This window comes from Podarcis vaucheri (genome assembly GCF_965113315.1).
Source record: "Podarcis vaucheri genome assembly, chromosome: 5".
NCBI classification, from domain to species: Eukaryota; Metazoa; Chordata; class Lepidosauria; order Squamata; family Lacertidae; genus Podarcis; species Podarcis vaucheri.
The window spans coordinates 104898674-104912106 of record NC_138763.1 but is presented as its reverse complement, the minus strand read 5'-3'; the positions used below and the strand labels follow the sequence as shown (position 1 = coordinate 104912106).

The 13433-nt window shown below is 44.8% G+C and overlaps 1 protein-coding gene across 7 annotated transcripts in view; it reads left to right on the top strand.

Moving 5' to 3' along the window:
- The window catches only part of LOC309532617 (potassium voltage-gated channel subfamily KQT member 1-like), a 558589-nt gene that overhangs the window by 221076 nt on the left and 324080 nt on the right, over window positions 1-13433 (top strand). For all 7 annotated transcript variants that reach the window (XR_014219946.1, XM_082223121.1, XM_082223123.1 and 4 more), the window contains one exon: window positions 4896-4971. Coding sequence is in view for 6 of the 7 variants with exons in the window: in XM_082223121.1 (XP_082079247.1) it covers window positions 4896-4971 (76 nt within the window). In the remaining variant the exon portion in view is untranslated. The remainder of the gene's footprint in view (window positions 1-4895; window positions 4972-13433) is intronic.

The window sequence follows — 13433 nt, the reverse complement described above, 5'->3', positions numbered from 1 at the left end:
TTTATTTCCTTGACATCTGATGGGAGGGTGTTCCACAGGGCAGGTGCCACTACCGAGAAGGCCCTCTGCCTGGTTCCCTATAACCTCACACCTTGCAGTGAGAGAACTGCCAGAAGGCCCTTGGAGCTGGACCTCCGTGTCCGGGCTGAACAATGGAGGTGGAGACGCTCCTTCAGGTATACTGGGCCGAAGCCGTTTAGGGCTTTAAAGGTCAGCACCAACACTTTGAACTATGCTTGGAAACGTACTTGGAGCCAATGTAGATCTTTCAGGACCAGTGTTACATGGTCTTGGTGGTCACTCCAGTCACCAGTCTAGCTGCTGCATTCTGCATTAATTGTAGTTTCCGGGTCACCTTCAGAGGTAGCCCCACATAGAGTGCATTGCAGTAGTTCAAGCGGGAGATAACCAGAGCATGCACCACTCTGGTGAGACAGTCTGCGGGCAGGTAGGGTCTTAGCCTGCGTACAAGGTGGAGCTGGTAGACAGCTGCCCTGGACACAGAATTCACCTGCAACTCCATGGACGGCTGCGAGTCCAAAATGACTCTTAGGCTACGCACCTCGTCCTTTAGGGGCACAGTTACCCCATTCAGGACCACGGAGTCCTCCACACCTGCCCACCCCCTGTCCCCCCAAAGCAGTACTTCTGTCTTGTCAGGATTCAACCTCAATCTCTTAGCTGCCATCCATCTTCCAACCGCCTCCAGACACTCACACAGGACCTTCACCACCTTCACTGGCTCTGACTTAAAAGAGAGGTAGAGCTGGGTATCATCAGCATACTGATGAACACTCAGCCCAAACCCCTTGATGATCTCTCCCAGTGGCTTCATATAGATGTTAAAAAGCATGGGGGAGAGGACAGAACCCTAGGGCACCCCACAAGTGAGAGCCCAGGGGTCCGAACACTCATCCCCCACCACCACTTTCAGAACACGGCCCAGGAGGAAGGAGCGGAACCACTGTATGACAGTGCCCCCAGCTCCCAGCCCCTCTAGATGATCCAGAAGGATGTTATGGTCGATGGTGTCAAAAGCCACTGAGAGATCCAGCAGAACTGGGAAACAGCTTTCATCTTTGTCCCTCTTTGAAAAACTGTTATGTCCATAGAGATTCCTTCTGACCATCTATGGTATTGTCTCTTTCACTTGCCCAGTGTTGTCTCCCATCATGACTTGTAGCAGAATTGAATCTCGGAAGTTTCTCAAAGGTCTTAGCTCTCCGTCCCTTTTGCTTCGATGTCTCAGAACAGGCGACAGCCTGCTAAAAGCCATTCTGTCTCACTAGCAATACTGTGTTGCAGATCTTTGCCATTTCCCCCCTCAGCCTAGGAAAGTGAGCTATTTCCCATGGATTCTTTCCATCTTTACAGCTGAGATTTATAGCCAATTATCCTTTATCTTTAATTATATTCCGTCAGAAGCACAAACAAATCTCTTTTTCGATGTTTTAAGTGGAGGTGGGAGGAACAACTCTATGTTCCTATCATATTCATACTTGAGCTTCCCCCTCGCCCTCCTTTTTCATTTCAAGTCACATACAGTCTCCATTATTGCTGTATTGATCTCAGTATAACTCCAATTATTCCCTCCTCAATCGTAAATATTTTTTAGCTTACATTCCACAGAGGGTTGCCGAATCATAAATATAAAGAGAAGCTTAAAATAAACGAACCGTGGGCTCCCCTCTCCCCAGCCATCTCTCGCACCAAATAAAATCTTATCTCAGCTGAATGTCTTGCAGTTTACAGTCACATCTCTTTCCAGCACGTGCCATTACTTTAAAGCCAATTTAAAAAATCCAATTAGTAGGATAACCTCTGCTTCCAGAAATGGAGTCAGAGGGCTGCAGCAGACAACGTGCTCCTGCATCCCGTGCCTTTGCCTGCTCTTGCATTCCATGAAGAAGCGAGTGCCAGACCTCAGGGCCCATTCCTCCCAAGCCAAGAGAGGAATTCAGAGAATGGTTTAACCCCAACGATTTTCTCTATCTTTATTTGCATCAAGGGAGGTGTCCATTCCTGACACAGAATGGAAATAGAAGCTTGATCTTTTTAAAAGGAGGAGGAGGAGGGCACCTTTCCTGTAAACCCCAAATTACTGCATTTAAGACAAGATTGTGAAAAGGAAATCCTGCAAATTGGACACTGCTATTGCTTGATTGTGGGCCCTTATGCTGTAAAAACAAGGAGGAGCAGAAATAGAACAGCCAGTTCCGAGATGAAATAAGGTGACAGCTGAATTGAGTGCAGGGAAGAGGCATTGGCATTGGCATGGATCACTTCATCGAGCAGCCCAAGTGATGGTCAGTGTGCTGTCAGCCCACAGAGGCTGCCTAATGTTAGGGTCCACAACAGTTTGCACTGCTTCCAGTGGTCCATTTGAGGCAACCTCAGATAAAGGTGCATTATGGCTTGTCAGCCCCTGAGCTGGACTTCTGGACAGAAAGCGCCACCCTCCAAGATCCCTTAATCTAGCATTGGGGTGGGACAAGGTGTCCCTGTCTCTGTCCCTCCTAAGGATACAGCCCAATGACTATCCCATCTGTATTTATTTATTTATTTCATAAAATTTATACATGGCTTGATTGTTGAAAAAAATCTCAAAGCGGTTTACAAAAAGAGAAAGCAGCAAAATTGAGAGAAAAACTCACCCATACTTTACAAGTTGTGACATACATAGAATAAAGAACAAAATGCAAATATGTGCTATTGCTATGAAACAGGCACAAACTCCGCATAGCAATAGTCAGTCCATTTGTGAGTAAAGATGTATCCCTGGTCCTGAAAACCCGTGACCAAGTGATCTCTATAGCAATGTTGCAGGTGGCATACACGTCTAAAAAGAGACCCCACTGGGTTAAACTACAAATGGAGTAAAGGAGTAGGTGATGGCAAAGCCCTTAGGAGCAAAGGTGGAGAGAGTAGGTGCAGGCCTCCTCTTATTTCTTAGGACCCAGCAGAGGAAGTTTTCAATCAGGTCCACTCTGAGGCCCTGCCAAGAAGAGCCAGAGCAGTGTGGTGTAGTGGTTAAGAGTGGTAGACTCGTAATCTGGTGAACCGGGTTTGATTCCCTGCTCCTCCACATGCAGCTGCTGGGTGACCTTGGGCCAGTCACATTTCTCTGAAGTCTCTCAGCCCCACTCACCTCACAGAGTGTTTGTTGGGGGGGGAGGAAGGGAAAGGAGATTGTGAGCCGCTTTGAGACTCCTTCAGGTAGTGATAAAGCGGGATATCAAATCCAAACTCCTCCTCTTCTTCTTCTTCTTCTCCTCTCTGACTGGCTCCCTCACGGGGAGGCCATACCCACCCATGCTGAACCACAGTGTGCCTAGGTGTGCTGAGGTTAAACAGGAAAAGGTCTGCTGCCCCTCCCCAAGCTGCAATCTAGGGCAGATCAGGACTCCTCAGTAAGACAGGAAATGTGGACACAGGCGATAATTTTGCTCTGTTCAGAAGGGGAAGCTAAGCTTGACCTCTATGTAGCAGAAACTGAGTATGATTGTTAAGTTGTTCACCTTAGTTCCCTTTGCAACAAATGCCACATTAAGGGGGAGAGTAAGTCCCCTTTCATGCCAGCTCACAGAAAATTTAGTGGTCCAGGATGAGTCAGAATGAAAGAGTGAGAGATGCTCAAAGGAAGGGATATTTATACTCAATTTCTCCCCTTTGAAGGTGATTTTCTTTTGTACAGTGGCTAGCCAGGTGCCTTTGGGTGTTCACAAGCAGAGCATAAAGGTTTACAATCCCCAAATGTGTGAGAGCAAAATGCTCTCCTAATATCTCCAGGAAGAGATTTTGCATTAAGCAGAAGTGGGCATACACAACTGACTTTATTGCGTACAATTTCTGTTTGGTCTGCCCAGGTTACCCTTATCAGCCCAGTATAAGGGGAAGCACACTCTTTACATGTGAAATATGTGAAATAATTTTGTTTTTAAAATTAAGCATGCTTGTAAATAGTAATTTGCCTGGTCAGCTGTGGTTTCTAAGGATCAAGCAGGAAAGCTTTGATAAACCACCTGGTTTTGCCAGAGTTTTGGTGTGTCACAAGCAACTGTCACAAGCTAGCGTGGGCAGGTAGGCTGGTAAAAATGTTTCTGGTTTAATAACTTTCGCGAACTCATTTGCAATGATGAAATAAAGACCAGCATCTTTCTAGGAAAGGTTTTTTGTTATATTTTATGAGCTAATAGCCGTAAATAAAATTAAGTAAGTAAGTAAGTTATAACTTCAAGTGTCCAAATATCTGTCTGTATTTTAATTTCTTTGTAGTAGAAACTTGTGGGTACCTTCAAAGAATATGAAGAGTGTCACGATGCTCCACATTTGCCTACATTGTGCCTTGCTTGCACTGATGGCAATTTTTCCTAATCTCCAGAATTTTCTATACTTCAGATTTATCTATTTTTGTTTAACGCCTTAAACCACTAATTCTCAAACTATGCCAGGGCACACCAGCATGCCATAAGAAATGCTAGTTGAGTGGCTACAGGATGATAGAAGCCTCCAGTACCTGACCTACTGCTTCTCTGCATGATCCACTGTTTGAACTTGGCATCTTCCAAGCAGGAGCTGGAGCGATGGTCAGACCAGTCACATGCAGAGACACAGACAGGCACAGAAGCAGATAGTGAGCTCCTTTGAAGGCAGGCAATTATTTCTCTTTCACACTCTAAAGCATTTTGGTTATGAGCACAGCATGCCTCCATTCTGCACAAGTGGATCTCAGCTGTCAGAAACTTGAAGGCTCCTGTACAAAATTGAAGCAGGAAAGACAAAGCACAAAGATCTAAAGGGGCATGTATGCTTAATATACTATTGCGAATTTGCACTGAAAAGCTTTGTATTTTAAAATCTTTGGGGGGAAAATGTGTGCCTGGTTTGTTTTGTAGGCTAACAGAAGCACATCGAACAGCTGTCAAAGTCATCAGGAGAATGCAGTATTTTGTAGCCCGGAGGAAATTTCAGGTAATAAATGGCAACAGCAACAGAACCAAGTAGTCCATAACATAAGTACTGTGGAAAAGGTATTTGAGGTGAAATGTGTAAAAAAAAACACCAACACCCACCCACCCCTCTGCCTAGGCACCAAACTGCATAGCTCCAGATTGTTCAGACAGGACCTTGATTACTCATAGCTTCTAGTATTATAGAGACTAATTACTGTGAACATTGTTTTATGTTTGAATCTATTTTTTAAAGTTTGCAATTTCATTTTTACACTGACTTACATTGTGCCACCAATACAGATCACACACAATGCACTTATTTTCCCCGTCATTAACAGTAATCCCTCATTGTATGCAGGGGTTTGGTTCCAAGGGTTCTCGAGTATGCATGAAAATCACATGCACTCAAACCCTTGGAGCTTGGCATTCAGAGCCTGGCTATGTGTTATACTCCACATGTTATACTCCAGGCTTGACTACTATAATTTGTTCTACACGGGTCCGCCCTTAAAGCTGTTCCCAGAAGCTCCACCGGGTGCAGAATGCAGCAGCGAGGCTCTTCATGGAGTCTCTGCCATGGGACCATATTCACCCAGTGCTTTTCCAGCTGCACTGGCTCCCGGTGGAGTAGAGGGTCAGATTTAAGGTGCTGGTTTTGACCTTTCAAGACCTTCACGGCCTAGGACCCTCGTACCTATGGGACCGCCTCTCCTGGTATGCCCCACAGAGAGCCTCAATGTCCATAAATAGCAACACCCTAGTGGTCCCGGGTCCTAAGGAAGTTAGATTGGCTTCAACCAGAGCCAGGGCCTTTTCAGCACTGGCCCCAACTTGGTGGAACGCTCTGTCTCATGAGACCAGGGCCCTGCAGGATCTGATTTCTTTCCGCAGGGCCTGTAAGACAGAGTTGTTCTGCCTGGCCTTTGGCTTGGAGTCATTTTTATTCCCGCCCTCTCTTTCTTTTTTCTTTTCCTTTCTCCTCCTGCGATGAGGCTACATTTTAATATTTTAATGTTTCAATATTTTAATGTTGTATTTTAATCTTGTTTTTAAGTTGTAATCATTCAGCTTGTTTTTTATTATTGCTTGTTAGCCGCCCTGAGCCCGGCCTTGGCTGGGGAGGGTGGGGTATAAATAAAAAATATTATTATTATTATTATTATTATTATTATTATTATTATTATTATGTAACACACAGACATTGCATGTAAGCTCTCACTGCTGGGGGTTCTGAAGTTTCTCTCTCAAAAACAGGCAAAGAAAACTGAATGGGAATACACAGTTTTCTGACTACCTATTTGTTGTTGTTGTTGTTGTTGTTGTTGTTGTTGTTAATATGCCTCACTATTTGTTCTCCTCCCCATTTCAGTCCATAAGAAAAATTAGTTACTAAACAGAGATAAGCAGAGAGACAAAAAGCCTAGTAAGAAAGGCAGACTGTGGCCCAGACCCCCTCCAGCTTTCTCTGCCTGTCCTTGGGGAGACTTCAGCATTCTCTGTAAATTGTGTTTTTTCTCTGTCTCTAATTTTTCCAATCTAAAGTTTGGCTTTGCACATTTTCATATCAGTTTGTAATTTTTAAAAAATACAGTGTGAAAATTCATCCGCATTTTAGTGTGAATTTGCGCTGTGGGTTAAACCACTGAGCCACTTCGGCTTGCCAATCAAAGGTCGACGGTTCGAATCCCTACGACGGGGTGAGCTCCCGTTGCTCCTGCCAACCTAGAAGTTTGAAAGCACGTCAAAGTGCAAGTAGATAAATAGGTACCACTCCAATGGGAAGGTAAACGGCGTATTGTGCGCTGCTCTGGTTCGCCAGAAGCGGCTTAGTCATGCTGGCCACATGACCTGGAAAAACTGTCCGCGGGAGCGGAGAAATGCCAGCTCCCTCGGCCAGTAAAGCGAAATGAGCACCACAACCCCAGAGTTGTTCGCGACTGGACTTAATTGTCAGGGGTCCCTTTACCTTTACCTTTTTATCCTTACATGCACATTTTTACATGCAGTTTTGACTAGTGAACCATTTTTGGCAAAGCACTTTACTCTAGTATATGCATTTGTGTACACATTGCTTTGCTGGAGGAATGCATTGCAAAATTTTGGAAGAGTGCAAGTTTCAAAGGGCGGCTGTGTTTCGGTTCTTGTATTGTTTTGGAAAGTCCAAATTAGATAGGTTTGCCTTTAAATGGGAACAGAATCAAATTTCTCCCCCCTCCCTTCAGAACCCCCCTTGCACACAACAGCTGTGTTTCATGTAGCAGATCTCTCACTTTGGAATGAGTGAGTAATTGGCTTAGATCACAAAACAGTTTTGTTGTAGTTCTTTATTTTTCTGCGTTTATGCTTAAAAAGACCTGTAGAGGATGCCAGGTTAGTGCCCCTCCCCATTTTTTGTTTCCATTGTGTGTGTTTAGGATTTGAGGCATTCTCAGCCTCTGACTGGGCAGCTTCGTCATTACTCTACAGCCTGCACATTCTAATGTGGATGATTTTATATGAACAAAGAGAGGTTTATTAGGAAGGAAGAAGATTAATTATGCTTTTGGGTAGCCTCCTCTCTCTTTTTCTGGTTTTGTTTCCCAAACCTTTGTTAGAACAGCTAGGCATTGAGCCATTGTGATACAATAGAGAGCCCCAAAAAACAGATTTGAAGGGTTGTGTGCGAGGGAGGGGTACACTTAGACAAACAGCTCTCAAAGCATCTCTGCCAGTCAGGTCCAGAGAGTGATACTGGCACAGTTGCAATAGTCTGCTTTTCCTGGCCAGAAATAACGATGTGTCAGCGTCTGTAAGCAGGAAGTTGCAGAAAGCAATAAATTCGGAGCCTTAAAAAATTGAAAGTATAATAGTCCATCCCTTCCCTCCAAGCACATACCACATGTCAAGAAAACAGTGAAGCTGTGTTCCCCAAAACCAAGGTCCAGGTAGGCCCAGACTGCTGAAGATTATCTAAAACAATTTTGTTTGGATGGGTTTCTGTTTCTCTTTGTAGTGGTGGTGGTGGGAGAGAGGGGGTCTGTTTCCTCTACTTGTTGTCCTTGTTCTTCTTGTTCTTTGCAAGTTTAGTTTTTCCTCTCTGCTTTTATCTGGAATTTCTAGGATCCCATGGCTGCACTCCAAGCATGACTCCATCACATGCTGGAGGGTTTAATACATGCTAATATATCTGGCCTAGGCTGGTGGCAGAGAAAAAACAGACAACACGACTAACAAGCCGTTGTTACTTCTTTTTCAGTTACTGAAATTTTCACTGTACCTTCGCTAGGCTTTTTCTGGTCCCTTGACCCACAGCCAAAAGAGGGACCCATTGCCACCCCCAGATTCCCCTTGGAGATAAAGCAGATTCAAAGACAGCAAAAAACAAAGAGAGCACAGTCTTCACCTCCTTTTCCTGTGTTTACTCCATGAATAATAGCATTGTCATGCAAATTTTCCAGGTTCACTTTTTCTCTTTTTGGGGGTTCATTTTTAGTGTCTTGGCCAGCCCTTGTATTTTTAGCAACAAAACAGTCAGGTAGCTAATTAATGCTTTTGCTTGCTTGCTCTGCTGTTTTCCCTTTAAACTTAAGTCATAGAATTGTAGAGTTGGAAGGGACCATGACAGCTGTCCAGTCAAACTCCCTGCTAACTTGTATATTAAATCTGTATGCAGGAATGGGGTCCCATGCCCACCCCACATCCAGTATTACAAAACTTGTTTCATTCTGAAGTACTTATCACCAAACTTGTGTGTAGGCCAAAAGGGGTGTCATTGTGAAAATGAGCAAAGAGTTGAACTTTTGCCTGTAAAATAGCTTAATTGTCTTTCCAAATATGCCATTTTGAAATGACCATAGTATGCTGGACAATCAGTTGCACAGCCAGAGTTCACTAATGAAACTACTTTGTTGGATATCACTCACAATATATTGTTATACACACCCCATTTTCTTCTCTGAGCTCAGATATATTTCATGGGCCCATGTGTGGCCTAGGATTGGTTCACTTGGAACTGAATGAAGGTTGCCAGAGACTTGCGCCATTTCTGTGACAGCACAAAATGGTTGGTTCATGGCATGACGTTTTTTGCCCACTGACACCTTGGTGACATTGCATCCAGCCAGGGGAGGAGGCAGGGCAGGGCAGCGGTCTCTAGCTACTTAGCTTTCCAGAAGCTCTCTAGCTATTTAGCTATGCAAAGGCCTGTTCTCCCGACAAAGGGGAATATGGCAGGCTAAGCTTGTCTACCTGGTTGAATTTCTTTAGCGTTGTTTTTCCCACTCTGAAGCATAGGGTTGGGGGAAGGATTTCAAAAGTTATTTTCCCACCCCCACGGCAATATAAAAAGAACTCACTCTGCTAGAAATGCACTTCAGGTGCTCTTGAATAAATGAACTAGATAAATGAGCATATGAGACCCTGCCTAATTCCCTGCCTCTCCCACACTTGCTGTTGTCACCACCACCTCCTCCTTCCACTCCAGCCAATGAGTTTTGGTTTTGTTTTGTTTTTTAGCTTGCCTGCAGTTGCATGTGTCAGATGTGAATTGTCATGTGTTGGCAACAGGCTGCACGGCTCTTTAGTTCATTTCGCTTCGATGGAGTAAGTGGTGATGAGGCAAGACTGATTGCTTGAACCAACCTTTGGTACACTTATGTGGTTGTCCATCAATTCAGCTGTGAAGAGAAGACATGCTGTTAATAAAGTGTGTTGAACAGTGGTAGGTGATTTCTCATGGGTCTGTTGAGGTAAAGGGCAGGAAAGGGCATCTAACAGCAGGTTGAGGTGCTTCTCCCCAGTCATGGAAGATCAACATCAGGAACAAAGGTGGGAAGATACCGGCAGTGCCCCCTGTTTGCCAAGAGATCACTGTAGAGGTGGCATGGGTTGGGGGCTGCAGAGGAGTTAGCAGATGTGGCCTCCAAAGAGCACATTGCAGCTGTCAGTGCCACTTCTGCAGCTGCAGTAGGCGGTGCATTCATGGGAGTCCAAATTTGCTGTCCCTTTGGATCCTGCTGCCTGAGGCAGTCGCCTCCTGGGTGGTCTGACCCTGAGTGGAGCTAAGGGTAGGTAGAGCCCAAGGTTACAGCAGGCAGCATACACTTGAGCTAGAGATACACTCAGACAACCCGATATACACAGACTGACACACACAGATGTAAGTGCTGATGGTGGGGAGAAACAGCAAGGTTAGGGCCTCTGAGGTGGGCAGAAATGGTGAGGTCTAAGAGGTGGGTCCCCTTCATGGATCACTGCCTTGCCGTGGCGAAGGGGCTTGAAGAACTCAGAGAAGCTATGAACTATGCCGAGCAGGGCACCCAAGATGAACAGGTCATAGTGGAGAGTTTTGACCAAACGTGATCCACCTGGAGTAGGAACCGGCAAGCCACTCCAGTATCCCTGCCAAGAAAACTCCATGGACAAAGACAACAGGCATATAAAAGTCATGACGCTGGAAGATGAGCCCCTCAGGTCGGAAGGTGTCCAACATGCTACTGGGGAAGAGCGGAGGACAAGTACAAGTAGATCCAGAGCTGATGAAGCGGCTGGGCCAAAGCCGAAAGGACGCTCAGTTGTGGATATGCATGGAAGCGAAAGGAAAGTCCAATGCTGTAAAGAAAAATATTGCATAGGAACCTGGAATGTAAGACCATGAACCTGGGTAAGTTGGATGTGGTCAAAAATGAGATGGCGAGAATAAATATTGACATCCTGGGCATCAGTGAGCTAAAATGGACGGGAATGGGCGAATTCAGTTCGGATGACTATCATATCTACTACTGTGGGCAAGAAACCCGTAAAAGAAATGGAATGGCCCTCATAGTCAACAAAAGAGTGGCGAAAGCTGTACTGGGATGCAGTCTCAAAAATGATAGAATGATCTCGATACGAATCCAAGGCAGACCTTTTAACATCACAGTAATCCAAGTTTATGCACCAACTACTGGTGCTGAAGAAACTGAAATTGACCAATTCTATGAAGACTTACAAGACCTTATAGAAGTGACACCAAAGAAGGATGTTCTGCTCATTATAGGGGATTGGAATGCTAAAGTAGGGAATCAAGAGATAAAAGGAACAACTGGCAAGTTTGGCCTTGGAGATCAAAACGAAGCAGGGCAAAGGCTAATAGAGTTCTGCCAAGAGAACAAGCTGGTCATCACAAACACGCTTTTCCAACAACACAAGAGACGACTCTACACATGGACATCCCCAGATGGGCAACATCGAAATCAGATTGATTATATTCTCTGCAGCCAAAGATGGAGAAGCTCTATACAGTCAGCAAAAACAAGACCTGGAGCTGACTGTGGCTCAGATCATCAGCTTCTTATAGCAAAATTCAAGCTTAAACTGAAGAAAGTAGGAAAAACCACTGGACAGGTAAGATACAATCTAAACCAAATCCCTTATGAATACACAGTGGAAGTGAGGAACAGGTTTAAGGATTTAGATTTGCTGGACAGAGTGCCTGAAGAACTATGGGTGGAGGCTCGCAACATTATACAGGAGGCAGCAACTAAAACCATCCCAATGAAAAAGAAATGCAAGAAAGCAAAGTGGCTGTCCAATGAGGCCTTACAAATAGCGGAGGAGAGAAGGCAAGCAAAATGCGAGGGAGATAATGAAAGATACAAGAAATTGAATGCAGATTTCCAAAGAATAGCAAGGAGAGACAAGAAGGCCTTCTTAAACGAGCAATGCAAAGAAATAGAGGAAAGCAACAGAATGGGAAGAACCAGAGATCTGTTCAAGAAAATCGGAAATATGAAAGGAACATTTCGTACAAAGATTACCATAATAAAGGACAAAAGTGGTAAAGACCTAACTGAAGCAGAAGACATCAAGAAGAGGTGGCAAGAATACACAGAGGAATTATACCAGAAAGATATGGATGTCTCATACACCCCAGGTAATGTGGTTGCTGACCTTGAGCCAGACATCCTGGAGAGTGAAGTCAAATGGGCCTTAGAAAGCACTACAGATAACATGGCCAGTGGAAGTGATGGTATTCCAGCTGAACTGTTTAAAATCTTAAAAGATGATGCTGTTAAGGTGCCACACTCAATATGCCAGCAAGTTTGGAAAACTCAGCAGTGGCCAGAGGATTGGAGAAGATCAGTCTACATCCCAATCCCAAAGAAAGGCAGTGCCAAAGAATGCTCCAACTACCGCACAATTGCACTCATTTCACACACTAGCAAGGTTATGCTTAAAATTCTACAAGGAAGGCTCAAGCAGTATGTGGACCGAGAACTCCCAGAAGTGCAAGCTGGATTTAGAAGAGGCAGAGGAACCAGAGACCAAATTGCAAACATGCGCTGGATAATGGAGAAAGCTAGAGAGTTCCAGAAAGACATCTACTTCTGCTTCATTGACTATGCAAAAGCCTTTGACTGTGTTGACCACAGCAAACTATGACAAGTTCTTAAAGAAATGGGAGTGCCTGATCACCTCATCTGTCTCCTGATAAATCTCTATGTGGGACAAGAAGCTACAGTTAGAACTGGATATGGAACAACTGATTGGTTCCAAATTGGGAAAGGAGTACGGCAAGGCTGTATATTGTCTCCCTGCTTATTTAACTTATATGCAGAATTCATCATGTGAAAGGCTGGGCTGGATGAATCCCAAGCCGGAATTAAGATTGCCGGAAGAAATATCAACAACCTCAGATATGCAGATGACACAACCTTGATGGCAGAAAGTGAAGAGGAATTAAAGAACCTGTTAATGAGGGTGAAAGAGGAGAGCGCAAAATATGGTCTGAAGCTCAACATCAAAAAAACGAAGATCATGGCCACTGGTCCCATCACCTCCTGGCAAATAGATGGGGAAGAAATGGAGGCAGTGAGAGATTTTACTTTCTTGGGCTCCATGATCAGTGCAGATGGTGACAGCAGCCACGAAATTAAAAGACGCCTGCTCCTTGGGAGAAAGGCGATGGCAAACCTAGACAACATCTTAAAAAGCAGAGACATCACCTTGCCAACAATGGTCCGTATAGTAAAAGCCATGGTTTTCCCAGTAGTGATGTATGGAAGTGAGAGCTGGACCATAAAGAAGGCTGATCGCCGAAGAATTGATGCTTTTGAATTATGGTGCTGGAGGAGACTCTTGAGAGTCCCATGGACGAAGAGCAGACTCCATTTGAGGATCTCTCCCTCATTACAGTCGATCAGGTATATGAAGACGAGCAGCAAAGTCAGTCCTCAGGGAATGTGCAGGCGACCTTGGAACGGACAGCTCACGGAAGAACCCCGACCAAACCCAAGAGGAGGCGTGTAGTGGTGATAGGGGATTCCCTACTGAGGGGAACAGAAGCAGTGATCTGTGGGCCTGACAAGATGTCTCGGGAAGTGTGCTGTCTCCCCGGGGCTAAGATCCAAGATGTAACTGAACGACTGCAAGGAATCATAAAACCCACTGACAAATACCCCTTCCTCTTGGTTCATGTGGGAACCAATGACACTGCAAGCAATAGCCTGCAGAAGATCAAAA